Raw genomic sequence first — 14,217 nt, 5'->3', positions numbered from 1 at the left:
TCCCATAAACCAAATTTTCCACCCATTTCTGCTGCTTTTTTATTCCCTTTTAACCACTTTTTGTGCCCATTTTTGCTGCTCTAATGCAGTTTTGCTACTTTCTGATTATTTTTTGCCCTTCTATCTAATTTTTGCCACTTTTAAACAATTTCAGACACTTTTAAAATGCCATTTCACCACATTTTTAACCCATTATAGCCATTTTTTTACCTATTTTGATTCCAGTTTAAAGAAAAGGGATTTACATTTTTAAGAAAGCTATAGTGAATAAGAAAGATATTTGTCACTGTAATAAGAGTGGTTATTATTCAGGTCAAATATAAAGTTTTATTTGTTTAGAGTTGTATTCAATTCTTAAACAGGAGTGATATGTGGTTATCATTGGTGAGTGGAGAGTGGAATCACTCCGATGATTCCCTGCTACCCTTTAGTCATCTTTTAAAAGTCTTTTAAATCAAGAGCCCTCTGGTGGTTGGAGTTACACACCTTTTATTTAGTGAACATACTTCCTGTCAGTTCATATAAGGTGTGTTGTGCCTAAGTAGAGAACACTGTAACTCCTAATGCTGTCATCATACTTGAGAATGAGTAACGGTGGGAGGAATTAGGCATCGTTTGAAGCCTTGTCAGCTTCTTAACAAACATATTGTGACCCAGCTGGTTTCATACGACAACCTCCTGAGTCGTTTTTCTCCATGCCTGAATGCCTGACCAGCTGTGCCCTCTTTTGGGTCTACTTTACCCAGATGTGGCATACATCTGCTGCATATGACACAGGCCTCATTGCTAAAGTGTGCACGGTCTTTCATGCAGAAGAAAAGAGGAATATTTGCCTACAGTTTTGAAGAATGTTAAAACTTAAGCTGATCAATTGAAGAGTAAAATATACCAGTAATACCCTCTCAAATCACTAGGTGGAGCTCAGAGTCCATCCATGACACATCCTGCAGTATATTTCAGCTCTAAGTTCAGAGTCTTTCAATGTCATGCTTGGATGCAGCGCTATTAGTTAAATCCTTTGTTTAGCATTAGTCGGCATGATGTCTGGGGGCTCTGATCCTCCCGTGCACCCAGCTGCCTGGTTCTGCACAGACAGGAGATCCTGCCTCGTGGGTTGTTGTTCCTCCAACAAGGCTTACTTACTTCATTACTTTGTTTATAATTAACTCTGAGCAACAGACACAGCAAACACCAACTGATTGTGTCTTTGTACTTCCTGAGCGCTGTTTACTCTGACACTGGATGACACACGCTCCACTGAATTACTGACGCCTTTATTAATTGGCTTTTGTTAATTGATACTTTGACTGATTGGTTCCACTTGTCATACAGTAATTTAACCCCTCGTCCCTCCTGTCCACACAGGGACCCGGCCTTCCTGGACTGGCTGTAAGTAGCTTGTATGGTGTAATACAGTTATGCTGTTATCACTTAATGGCTTTTCTTTGAGGTGTGGAAATCATTTTATGTCTGGTGGGATTTGTATTCATTCCTTTCTCTTCCTCTCTGGGTGTCTAGGGTGCTCCGGGACCAATTGGTCTTCCAGGAGAAATTGGACCAAATGGGCCAAAGGTAGAACACTAAATTTAGTTTGTTATACTGAAGCTGTGAAAATTTACCTACAATCTGTTGTGGCTTTTCTGCTTAAATAAATTGTTTCTTTTTCTTTATTTAGGGTGTGATGGGACCACCTGGACCTCCAGGACTACCTGGACCTCCTGGCAAGCCTGTAAGTCTCCACCCGGGGAAAATGCTCTTTTTTTTCCATGTTTTTATTGGAGAAATTTTAATTTAAGTCCTGGAATTTCTTTATAAATGTAAGATTACAAGGTTTGAATGCTTTTAGATACCTTGTTGTTGTGGGAACGGAACATTTTATGTGCACAGAGGAGAACCATAACCAGGTTTACTGCCACGAAAGTCCAAACATAAAAGAAGTTATTGTTGCTTTATACCAGAATATCATTTAAAAATATGAACCAAAATAAGCATCAGCACTCCTACTATCAAGACAATTAAACAGAGCACACCAGCGATGTAAATGTTAAACAAAGTGATGTTAAAAATGTGAAATATTTATGGTTGAAATGCTACAAAGCTTCAAAGTCAGTGCAAGAGTGTCAAAGGTGTTACTGAGGTGATGTGCATGGCAGTATTGCATGGCCTCAGTGACAATGTTCAATATACGGAGATGTAAATCTACACACAGGTGTAAATAGATAGATTGTAATAGTGTATCTAATTTCTAAAGAGTCCTGCAGCTTAATATACATTACTGCTCAAAAGTTTGGGATCGCTGGCAAATTTCTTTGTTTTCCAATGAAAAAACATTTTCATGCAGTTATCATCAACTGTCAGTTCTCTGCATCAGTCTCCTTGTATGGCTGCTAATCCAACTTAATCATGTTGCACAGCTAAAAACCATTTTGCTAAAAAGGGAGCAAAACGGCTGGACACTGGAAGACCAGAAGAATGTGTTGTGTACAAATGAGTCCAAGTTTGAGGTCTTCAGATCAAACAGAAGAACATTTTTGAGACGCAGAACAATTGAAAAGATGCAAGAACAGTGTTTAAAATCATCAGAGAGGTGGAGGCAGCGTGATGTCTGTGGGGCTTTGGAGGTGGTAGAATAGGAGATTTGTGAAAAGTGGAAGGGAACTTGAGGAAGGAAAGCTATCACAAGATTATGCAACCCCATGCCTTCACCCTACGACAGCACTTGCTAGGAGCCATTTTCATCCTACAACAGGATAATGACCCTGAGTGAACATCATACATTTTTAAAAACATATTCAAACAGGCTGCTCTTTACTTATTTTATTTTTATTATTATTTTTTATTGGTGATAAAGTGAAAATACATACATGGAACTGTAACAAGAAAACAATAAACACAAACAAAAAAAATAAACAAACAAAATTAAAAAATGAGAATAAAAACAGACATTATTATGGCCTTGGTGTTGGATAATCTGTGGTGTGGTAAGGTGTCCTGGCTTATACAGCAAATAGAAATAAGTATTTCAAAAGTGCAAAATTCATTTCACAGAACAAAAATAAATTTCAAAGAACAAAAATTATTTTCACAGAACAAAATTAAATTTCTTAGGACACAAATAAAATTCATGAAACACAAATAAATTTCACAGTGTGTGTTCTGTGAAATTGATTTGTGTTTTGTGAAATTAATTGTGTTTTGTGAACTTTATTTTGTGCTTTTGAAATATTTATTCCTATTGGCCTTTAGGGCCATTGTAAGAAGTTATAGCTGTCCTTGAAAAAAAAGGGAAAAAGAGTGGGATGAACTTATTGAACTGACAATAAAATCAGAAATAATAATGATAAGATAATAATAACAACAACAATAGTAGACATGTAATTATAGTTATAAATCAAATAATACATTGAATAATACTCATAAGTTTTACTTATCATTTTATTTATTTAAAGATGATGTTTGAATACAACCCCAGACATAAAACAACCACTGTGTGATGTCTTAACCAATCAAATCAAGCCATTTTACACTCCCCAGACTTGGGTGTAGGTTCCACTCAGTACCTAAAGATATTTTGTCTCTATTATGTTGGTGAGTTTTGCAGGCACACTATACAGTTTTAGTTAGCTTTCATTTTTTGGTGAAGCTTAGTTTTATTTAGTTTCAGATAACTAGAATGATCTTTGTATTTCAGTTTTAGATATTTAGTTAGTTTATGTTAACTATTATAGCTTTGACTAAGATAGACACTTGTTACACGCCAGGTATGCAGAAGAGCAGCTCTGGAAAGATTTGGGAAAGTAATCTAATTGCAGTGTTTTCCCCAGTATTGCAATTGTGATTTGATGTGGTTATTTCTTTAGTTCCTAACATTGTGTTTAAAAAAAAAAAACAGCAATAAATTATTCTGTATTATAACCAACACATGTTAGATAAAAATAGAGCTGAACAATTTTTTTAAAATATCTGGTTGTTTTCATTTTGACTCCTATTACAAAAGCAATAGGAATTGATACATTGAAGGGAGTTACAATTTTTACGTCATTCTCATATTTGATAAGAAAAACATACAGAAAAGTGGGATTTTGCAGAGTATTCAAAAATTGCATGTGGATTATTGCATGATCTGTAATACATAACTGTGCTGCAAAAAATGTTTTAGACTGCTATTTGACACAAATTTCAGGTTAAAGAAATATTGCACCTTCTGCAATTTGAAAATTGCTGCAGGCCATTCGTGATTTAATCTAATTTTTGATTAATTGCCCAGTCCTTTCTGGCAGCATGTTAGAAGCAGATTGGCTACAGCAGCAGACGACCACACGGGGTGCCGCTCCTGTCGAGACGTACCGGAAAACTGAGGCTAGAATTCATGAATGCTCACCAAATTTGGATAATAGAAGACTGGAAAAGTGTTGCCTGGTCTGGTGCGTCTCGATGGCATTTGAATGGGGTCCGAATTTGACATAAACAACATAAGAGCCTGCCAGACCCCCAATAAAACCACATTAATCACCTCTCTTCCCTACTCTAATGCTGTGTTTAAACCTCAGCAGATCGTTTGGACCATGTCTATGCCTGAATGCATTGGTTGAAGCCATGTAATTGGCAGATTATCTATATTTCTAAATGCAGTTAAACAGGTGTACCTAATAAAGTGGAGAAACAGCAGTGTGAAATTAACAAGCTACCAGATGTTAACTTTCAATATAGATCACAGTATTACTGCATTCATCATGTGTTACTGAATGGGATCACAGTATCACATAATGCTACTTCAAGCAGTACCAGCAGCAAACACAGCAACAATCACCGAGCACAGCTGGAGCTCAGGGCTTCCAGTTAGAGTAAGTGGTAAAAAAACAAGAACAATTTTCAATAGAGCACTTTTAAGTCTATATTCGACGGTGTGCTTTCTCTTCTGCATGCATCTGTAAGAACAGGGATGTATCCTCATTGAGAGTGATGTTCCCAGCCCAGGGGAGTGTATTTGTTTAGCTGTAGTGCTGTCCTAGGGTAAATAAACCCCCCATTAGATCAGTGGGCTGTCTCATCCGACTGTAGCAGGAATACATCACAACCTGTAGAGATACTTTATTCTCTAACTCAGTCTATAGACAGAGAGGAGGAAAGATGGAGGAAGAGAAAGATAAAGAAAGAGGGAGAATGCTGGCTCAGCTCAAGAGAGAAAAACAGCTCTGACCAGGGGATTTTCTTCTCCTTTATCTCTCTATTTTCATCTGTTTGTCCATCTAGGGTCCTCCAGGTAAGTTTCTTGGTGGAGAAGAAGGCAGCGCAGAATTTCAGGTATGATCTTCTCTCATTGTCTTTACAAATCTGTTTTGACACAACCTTACATGTCATAATCCACGTCTCCCTCTCTCTACAGTGTCCTCTTAACTGTCCATCAGGACCTAAAGGCCCACAAGGACTGCAGGGGGTCAAGGTGAGTCACTACCTCCTGGTTTCATGAAGCCCTAAAGGAATAAACAGTTCTATAAATTTGTTATAAACCCCACTGACTGACTTTTGCTTTCTAGGGACACAAAGGGCGTGCTGGTGTTCTTGGAGATCCTGGCAGCATAGGAAAACTGGTGAGCAGCTTAAAAACCCACAAATAAAAAGACTCATCATACGCATGCACTGTCGCACACTAACCCACCATTCAAGACCAGCAGAGGTAAGGATTAGCTCTAATGAAGCCCCCCGAGGCACATGACTGGCACTAATCTGGCTGCGATTAGTCAGGCCTGGCCCTGGCCCTGCAGTCAGCATGCAGCGAGCCAGATGAAAGCGGCGGTGATAGAGCCAGGTACATGAAGGGGGGAGGATGAGAGCGTCAGGGTTCACGTGGCTCCCTCACCTCGCTGCATTTAGCAGAGCTAATGAGTGCGCCGTGAGCTCCAAGACAGCAGCCAGCCAGGCCTCAGGCATTAGCCTCTGATCTCCCCACACAAGGAGCCTCAGACGCTCAAAACACTCGATGCAACAAGTTATCATTCATCACCGACAGGGCAGATCAGCAGGCTCTTAAAGAAGACTTGCCGTGACTCAAGGCTGCTTTGTGGGGTTCTCTCGCTTTTATTTTTCTCAGAGATACGCAGCGAGGGCCGTTTACTTTCCTAGTAGTTGTTCACTAAATCTCAGCTAAAACACGGATACCATCAACTTTGTGACAAATGCACTTTTTGCATGCATCATGTATTTCTAATGACAATGCCATTCAAAAAAGCAGAGGAAGTCACAGCCCAGATGCATCACATTTATCTTAAAACTGTGGCTCTACTTATGCTGTCTACTTTTATCTGATCGAATATACAACCAGGCCTGCCTATAGAGATGGACGGGCCCCTGAAAGGCCCAGTAAATGGGCCCTCCCTGATGCCGTTAATGAGTATCAACACATAAACCTGGTCAACATTCACTTCCTGGGCCTGGGGTCAATCAGCCTTTGAGTGGACTAAAGTTGTTGCAGGTCTTATAAGGGCTACCCACACATTACTGTGAGTAATATTAGCCCTCACATAATGTTTTGTAATTTTTTTTTGTTGCTTTTAATCCTCAGGCCCTCCTATAACCCTTTTATGGCTTTTCAGTTGTATTTTTTATCTCCTTTTGGCAGTAATAATGTTGAGGTGAGGGTATCTGACAAATATTTTCATTTTTTAAACAATTTTTGAATTTTAACAATTGTCCACTACAGACCAAAAAACTGACAGTCATCCCCCTGGAGCCTTTTTAGGCCCCATTGACTATCATTAAAACCACTTATTTTCATTCTACTGCCATTGAAATATGAAATCCTGTTAATTCCTCTGTAACCAAGTCGCCAAAAATGTGCACTCAAATGGGCTCTCCCAGCTGTCATTGGGTGAGAGGTGGGGTACACCCTGGACTGGTTGCCAGTCAATTGCTGGGCTAACATATAGAGACGCTCACATTCACACCTACAGACAATTCAGAGTCACCAGTTAACCTAATGAGCATGTTTTTGGTGGTGGGAGGAAGCTGGACTACCCAGAGAGAGCCCATACACTCACAGGGAGAACATGCAAACTCCGCACAGAAGGGCCTTGACCAGGAAGCGAACCAGCAACCTTCTTGCTGTGAGGTGACAGTGCTAACCACTGCGCCGCCATGCTGCCCCCTTATTAATAACTTCATTACTTAATAAAACATCTTTGAAGTAGGTAATGAAGCCTATTGGAACATCAGTCACTTGGTAGCTAGTGGTAGGATAACATTTGACACTTTTCTTATGGTTTCATGCCAAACCAAGCTAACCTTAATACTTAAGCCAAAAGCTAAGTCCAACTGTTTCATTTTTACAACTGGTTCAGCACCTAAGTTATCCAAAATGGTTATTTTACTAACTTATGATAGCTAAATGCTACTTCAGTGTTTGTAGCTTTTCAGCTAGTCTTGCTGTCAGACTAGCTTTAGCTTTTAATCATGTTTTTGTAGTAACATATAACTAATTTTCACGCATTTCTTTCTTGTATCTTTCTTTTTTATATCATTATCACTGTAATCTTTGTAAGGGAAACTCTAACACCAACATTTTCCAACAATGTTTACAGACATGTTGATAAAAAAGCCAAGATGGCTTAGCAGTGCTGCTTTCACGTATTTGTAAGTATCAAACACAGGTGCTCTTAGGTCTCAAGGAAAAGTTCATGATACCAAAAAAATGGGGGGGGGGGGGGGGGGGGGGGCAGACTTGTGTTGTGTCTAGGGTAAAAAGAGTAATAACCAGAAAAAAAAAACAAGGCACACTGTGTTGAAAAAGTTAAAAAGCTTTAATAAATGGGCTAAAGTGCCTATGCGTTTCAACTCACAAAGTCTTCATCAGGGCATTTAAAAACAAGTGACTTCACAGATTTTCAAGGCTGTGGCAGCTGCCTTGCAATCAGTCAACTGCTTCTCAGGTTCAGTGAGAAAAGTAGGTGTGTACTCTTAATTGCTGCACTCCAACAAATCAAACTCAGAGCAAGAACAATAGTTACACAATCAGCAGTTACAAAAAAAAAGATACCAAAAACAATAAACATGATTATAAAGGAAAGCAAACAGCAAAAAACGTGACAAAGAACATACAAGATAATGATCCCACTGAGCTCTCCCATTCTATCTAGTGAGAGGGGAAAATGACCTACAGGTATGGGGTGTAGTCCAGTTCCTCATTTAGTCCTGGACTTGTTGTAGCCTTTAGTTTGAAAATCCAGTAAGTCTCTCTCTGTAATAGTTTCTTCAGTTTATCTCCTCCTCTTTTGGACATTTCTATGGCCTCTATACCAATGGCTTTAAGAGAATCTGGATTGCATCCATAAAGCTGTTTGTAATATTTGGCCGTGGGATAGACTTCATTTCCAATCCAGATAGCATACTTATGTTCAAGGTTTACACACATATATGTGATTCTGATTCTGGTTTTCACCAAGTCTTTTCAGAAACACCCCAGTAAAGAACCCCTTAAGACAAGTCAAAAGCAGAGACTACGACAGACTAGTTTGAACTCTCACCTGTTAGCTCCAACTCTTAATATCTATCCTCAAAAATTTTCTACATTTACGTCCTTGCAGACATTTTTATAAAGATTCCTTATGCTAATTCCTTTTAAAATTTCATTTGTTATGTGACCCTGCCAAAGAATATCATGGCAGAAATGTGCAACAGCTTGTTTCATCAAGCTCCTTAAAGGGGTGTATGATTGCTTTCACTGCTCTTAGCATTTCTTGGCTCAAACCAGTCGGCTTTTACTGTCTTTATAGCATAAAAAAGATTTTTATCAGGTCAACAAAGAAGTGGCATTTAATAGTTAAAGGCTAGTTTAGATATTCTATGCAACCAGTACACATCTTAAATAAATAAAGTAAATAGTGAATGGGCTTGAGCTTGTGTTGCACTTTTCTAGTCTTCTGACCTACTGGACAGGTCACACTTACCCACGTATGCTTTATTTGACCAGGTGAGACAATCACTTAACCGGCTGCTGTTGGAACTGGATACTCTAGATTCTTTGGTCAACATCTATATTTGAGCATCTTTATCTTTAACACCTGCGTGAAAGAGTTTGAACATAGTACGAGTGGGAGAAGTCACTATTTATAAAATAGAGGAAATGCCTCATAATGAGAATAACTAATAAGCTTCTTCCATTTTGTTTCCTCCACCAGGGTATCAAGGGAGAAACTGGCATCTCTGGGGAACAGGGTATCCCCGGACCTCCGGTATGCTGCTAATTCAACTCTTTTAGTCAGCTGGCAAAGCCAGACACTCAGGCTAATATTACACTGTGCTGTATGCTCACCCTGTTTTTTTTCCTACTTCCTTCAGGGTCCAATGGGTCTCAGGGGCTATCCAGGAATGATGGGTCCTAAAGGGGAAGCAGTGAGTACCACCCTCTCTTTTTCTTTTCTTTGTTCGCACTCAGACTACAACTTTTATGCCCCATTTTTCTTTTTTGGATCCAAGCACGTTCGTATTCTTAAATGAGCACCAAGAAGGCACAACCGGACCTGCCCCCACTATACAAACACCATCCATTACCAGCAATGGGGACATATGGAAATGATGCTAACACAAATCTCTCCCCTCCTCTAATGAGTCGGGGTTGTCTAGGTCCGCCGTGCCTCCATCTGTAGTTAATGATCCGCTGTAGCCATCCGTCTTACTGTTAACATTAGCCGCGTTAGCCAAGTTAGCGCCCCGGCTTAGTGCCAAAACAAGAGTGGCTGGCTCTCTGTGTAGCTCCCCATTAGTGGAGTGAGTTAAGCGCTAATTACTCCTTTATCACAATGAATAGCCAGCTAGCGTGACTTAGCATCCACTCTGATGGGAAGTGATTGATGGCACTTTTTCTGTTTTCCCGCAGGGGCCTCGTGGTTACAAGGGCATCAACGGACCTGTAGGAATTCCTGGGCCTCCTGTAGGTGCACACAGTCACACATTCAAGTAAGTTATCCATTGCATACTGTGGATATTCTGAACTTTTCTCTCTTTTCAGGGTGAAGAAGGCCCTCAGGGACCTCCTGGAGAGCCAGGTGACAAAGGAGATAAAGTAGGTGACCATTCCAGTGTATTTTTTATTGTCAAAGCAGGAGCAAAAGACCAAAAAAAGATGAAAAATGTCTGAGAACATGAATGGGGGCGCTGGTCCTGTTGTGCATGTATCCTCACTGAGGCTGGTTTGGTTATCTTCTGCAGGGCGGCCGAGGCATCCAGGGCCCACAGGGCGCAGTTGGCAAAAAGGGAGAGAATGTGAGTGAGCGCACTTTTGTTTGTGCCCAGCACAGTTGCACGAGTTTTTAGAGAGTGTGCCAAATGAAGCCCACTGACTCATTTGCCTGCTTTTCCAGGGTCTGCCGGGCATTGATGGAAAGGATGGCACACCTGGTGTTCCTGGAATCAAGGTAAGGGTTCACAGCCATGAAAATGATGAGAAACTTCCATCTCTGTAAAAGCTGGCAGTTCATTCTTCTTCTCTTCTATTCTCTTTACCATAGGGTGCGCCCGGCCAGGCTGGGATGCCGGGTCCTCCTGGTCCGCAGGGAGCAGCGGTGAGTGATCCTTCAGTGAAGTGAAGCTAAATGCAAATAAGGCTCTTGCATTTTCACTCCGACCACGTAGGGGGTCATTGTGTTCTCCCCAGTTTAGAAAAAAAAGTCCAGAGCACAGACAGGGGAAACCAGCGTGAAGTCGCCTGTAAATCTTGGTGTGTTTTGTTTTCTGGGCTCTCATCCAGGTTAACAGCAACCCTGTGACCCACGCTGTTTTAAAATTTAAACCACCTTGAAATAGCATTTTCCCTCCCACCATAGGTGATTTATCACAATCAGACCAGTGGGTACGCTCGTGTGGGTGTAGGTTGGACTTATATTTGTGTACGTGTCATTCTGACTAAAGGGTAATGGAGCATGAGATGCACACTTTGCTGTGTGGTCATTGCGGTGACACTAACACCGCTGCAAACTCAAGCACCATAACTTCTCCTGCTTCATACCCTCCCACGATATGCCATCACACACAAAAACACAAGAACAAACACACAATCACTGCAGAGAAATCATGTTCAAGGTATAAACCTATAGCTAGCACTGCTGTATGGAATATTTTCATTATTTTTATTATTGTATCAGGCATCAGCATTATTACCGTCCGCCACCAGCTCACCCATACTAATATTCCCATTCATTTTCTCCTCTATATTCAGGGTTACTCTCTGTGTTTTGAACATAAAGTACACAGCGTACTGTCAGACTTTGGCCTTTTTGCCGTAAAAGGGTTTCTACTGAGCTGTGGCCTTATTGGAAAAAGTTTTAAAGTTGCAGAATGCAACATGTACCAAAGACCAGCAGACTGAATCTTAGCATGTTTGTGTTTTTTATCTTCTTTTTACAACATTGCATCAAGGACACCCATTATAAAGAACTTTCCTCTATTTACACTCATTTAATTTCCGTCTGCAGGGATTGCCTGGAGCACCAGGAGCAAAAGGTGGACCTGGAGATAAAGTAAGCCTTTGACATTATGTTTTATTTCCTTTTTGGCATTCTGTTCAGTTTCATTTTTTAATTGTGTTCGTATTTCTTTTCTTTCTGTAGGGAGAGAATGGACCCAGGGGTCACGCCGGCATGCAGGGTGCACCTGGACCTCTGGTAAAACATGCAGCAGATACAGCTTTTCTCAGGTATTACAATCGTTTATTTTTCACAAGGGTGAATAATTTTACATCAAATTTATTTCTCCAGGGTGAGCCTGGTCTTCCTGGTGAGGCTGGTATGGAAGGAGTTCCTGGACCTAAGGTACAATTATGGTGCATTTCCATATGTGACACCGGCTTGACTCATTTTGGTGCCAGTCACTTTTCATTACCAGTATCGGAAACACGTCTGATACTGCTGAAAATGCAGATATTGGTATCTTGAGGACACAAGTTTATGCACCGATCCGATACCGTTTGGTTTAACTATATATTTTGCTTCATTTAGCCATGCTACATGCTTGCGCTTTAAACCAGAAATCAATTCTTCTTCGCTGCCAGAAAACACTGCATGCACAAGCTACCATATTCAGAGCAATGAAGAAGAATTACAGGACTCGCTACAGCAAGGAATGGTGCTGCGTAACGTTTTTTCTCTGAATGTGATCGTTAAAATGCCTTCCAGACCGGCGCTATCGTACACAACCAGAAGTAACACAGCTTATCAACAGTTAAATAACTTTTGAACCATAAATCGTTGCCTCTTGGTTGTTTTTCCTCTTGAAGCTAGCTGCTCGGCCTTCCCATTGACGCTATTGAATTCTTTGCAGCAGCATTTTCAGCGAGCCTGGAACTCATGTGACTTTTGGGACTTTAATTATTAAATCCACACCAGTAATTCTGGTATTGGACATCTTTTTAACCATTTTAATCCAATTATGATCATTTATTACTGCCAGTTTGAATGCTTACCATCATGTTGTTTACCCTTTGTGATGGTCTGTCAGCCAATGGCAGGCTGCCAGAATAGAGCATAATGGCGATAGAGAGGGCCTGAGGTGCAGCCCCATGTATTATTGTTATTTTAATATTTGGCAGTAAGACTCAATAATCAGCAGAAAAACAACTTTAGGGTCACAGAGATGCTGTACATTATGATTCTATTTGTTGAGTAATGTTCTGAGTCAAATATAGGTCTAAAATAATTTGCTAGTCTGCACAGTCAGTCCAGAAAGGTCACACTGGTATCAGATCAGTACATAGTATCGGCCGATACTCAACACCTTGATATCAGAATAGGTATCGGGAAAGAAAAAAATGGTATTGGAACATCTCTACTTTTCATTTCAGTAGATACTATCTTTAACTCATGCCATGCAAAACTGTTCTGATGTCCAACTCACATAGGCGCTTTTACCATTAGTCAAAAACAGGCAATTGCCTGGGACTTTGTGCTCCAAGCTGCCTCAAGATATACTCAGAATAGGTTGTTTGCAAATGATGTAATAGCGCAGCAAAGAGCTCCAGATGAGGAGCAGGAAGTGGTTTCTGCAAATGAAAGTGCTTGCTGAAAGTTTTGTGCTGTTTCGATTTTGCTAACCGTTCAAAACCCAGGGACCTAAAGTAGCGTTACACTGAGGCAGAAAAGCTTAAAAAGTTTTCTTAGAAACTGCAGCAGACATGAATAAAAAGCCTGGATGAGCCAGGTAGAAAACACTTGTGTATGGCCCTTTTTCGCTCAGTGGTCAGTTTGATCAGGACTTTCTTTCAGGACATTTTGGCTAAATCCCAATTCTCCCCTTAACCCTCAGTCTTAACCCTCAGTCTCAAAATGAGCGTTCCCGTGAAATGTGAGGGTTGTCCCAATTCTCCCAAGAATTGAGTTGAGGGGCGAGTTTGAGGGTTTATCTCCCTCGATTTTTCCTTTGAATTTTACAACCATGAGCCAGTAACTGTGCTGTCGCGGACAAGCCTACGAGTTACAACTGGTGTTTTGCGTAAGCCGTGCAATATGGTGACTTTCAGCTGAATATGTCCGTGGTTGTGGTGTTTATACATGTTATTTGGTTGAATATTAACACGTTCTCGTTCTTCTTCTTCTTCTTCCTCTGAATCAACAGACTACTCAGTTTTGGCACATTACTGCTCTCTACAGTCTGAAACCGTAACTGCGTGGTCTGTCGATGTCCCATTTGGCCCTGACACTTGGTTTTGATGGGCGAGTTAAGACTGAGGTTTGAGCTTAAGGGTAAGATTGAGGGTTAAGGGAGTCAGCCTTTGTCACAGTTCAGCTCTCAGTTTAGCGATAGGAAATCCGTTTTTTTTTTTTTTTTTTTTTGAGACCTGGATCATTTGGCTCAGCTCAGTAATAAGAGCTGGTCCTCTGGTTCTGAAATGGCTCCACATTTGGTACTATTTTGTCTTTTAAAATGTGCAGTAAATTATGACAAAAAAGGAGTAAAGGAAGCTTCCTCTCAAACTGGAGCTAACTCCCAGAGTTCACATAAAAGCTGGCTAGTAGAGCAGGCTTAATTGTGAACAACACATCATTACTCCGTACCTGCCCCACAAGATTTATAAAACTAGAAGCATGTTTGTAACAAAATAAGTGAGAAAAGCCGTTAAAAAGGCACAGTTATCCTCTTAGCTCAGTGCAAGACTCCTCAAGACTTGTCTCCCAAGACAAGGTTAGATATAAAGCAATCTGTGATATGGATTTCCTCCATGCCAGGTTATGT

At 40.5% G+C, this 14,217-nt stretch overlaps 1 protein-coding gene across 1 annotated transcript in view; it reads left to right on the top strand.

Annotated features, from left to right (window-relative positions):
* col9a2 (procollagen, type IX, alpha 2) overlaps window positions 1–14,217 on the top strand; it is a 45,501-nt gene that overhangs the window by 14,109 nt on the left and 17,175 nt on the right. Inside the window, exons 7-22 of the mRNA XM_041809488.1 lie at window positions 1,366–1,389; window positions 1,519–1,572; window positions 1,676–1,729; window positions 5,254–5,304; window positions 5,387–5,443; window positions 5,538–5,591; window positions 9,174–9,227; window positions 9,334–9,387; window positions 9,872–9,925; window positions 10,004–10,057; window positions 10,204–10,257; window positions 10,356–10,409; window positions 10,503–10,556; window positions 11,466–11,510; window positions 11,601–11,654; window positions 11,748–11,801. Coding sequence (XP_041665422.1) covers window positions 1,366–1,389; window positions 1,519–1,572; window positions 1,676–1,729; window positions 5,254–5,304; window positions 5,387–5,443; window positions 5,538–5,591; window positions 9,174–9,227; window positions 9,334–9,387; window positions 9,872–9,925; window positions 10,004–10,057; window positions 10,204–10,257; window positions 10,356–10,409; window positions 10,503–10,556; window positions 11,466–11,510; window positions 11,601–11,654; window positions 11,748–11,801 — 825 coding nt within the window. The remainder of the gene's footprint in view (window positions 1–1,365; window positions 1,390–1,518; window positions 1,573–1,675; window positions 1,730–5,253; window positions 5,305–5,386; window positions 5,444–5,537; window positions 5,592–9,173; window positions 9,228–9,333; window positions 9,388–9,871; window positions 9,926–10,003; window positions 10,058–10,203; window positions 10,258–10,355; window positions 10,410–10,502; window positions 10,557–11,465; window positions 11,511–11,600; window positions 11,655–11,747; window positions 11,802–14,217) is intronic.

This window comes from Cheilinus undulatus, linkage group 16 (assembly GCF_018320785.1).
Source record: "Cheilinus undulatus linkage group 16, ASM1832078v1, whole genome shotgun sequence".
NCBI classification, from domain to species: Eukaryota; Metazoa; Chordata; class Actinopteri; order Labriformes; family Labridae; genus Cheilinus; species Cheilinus undulatus.
The sequence above is the reverse complement of the archived record's forward strand: the minus strand, read 5'-3'. Positions and strand labels throughout refer to the sequence as shown.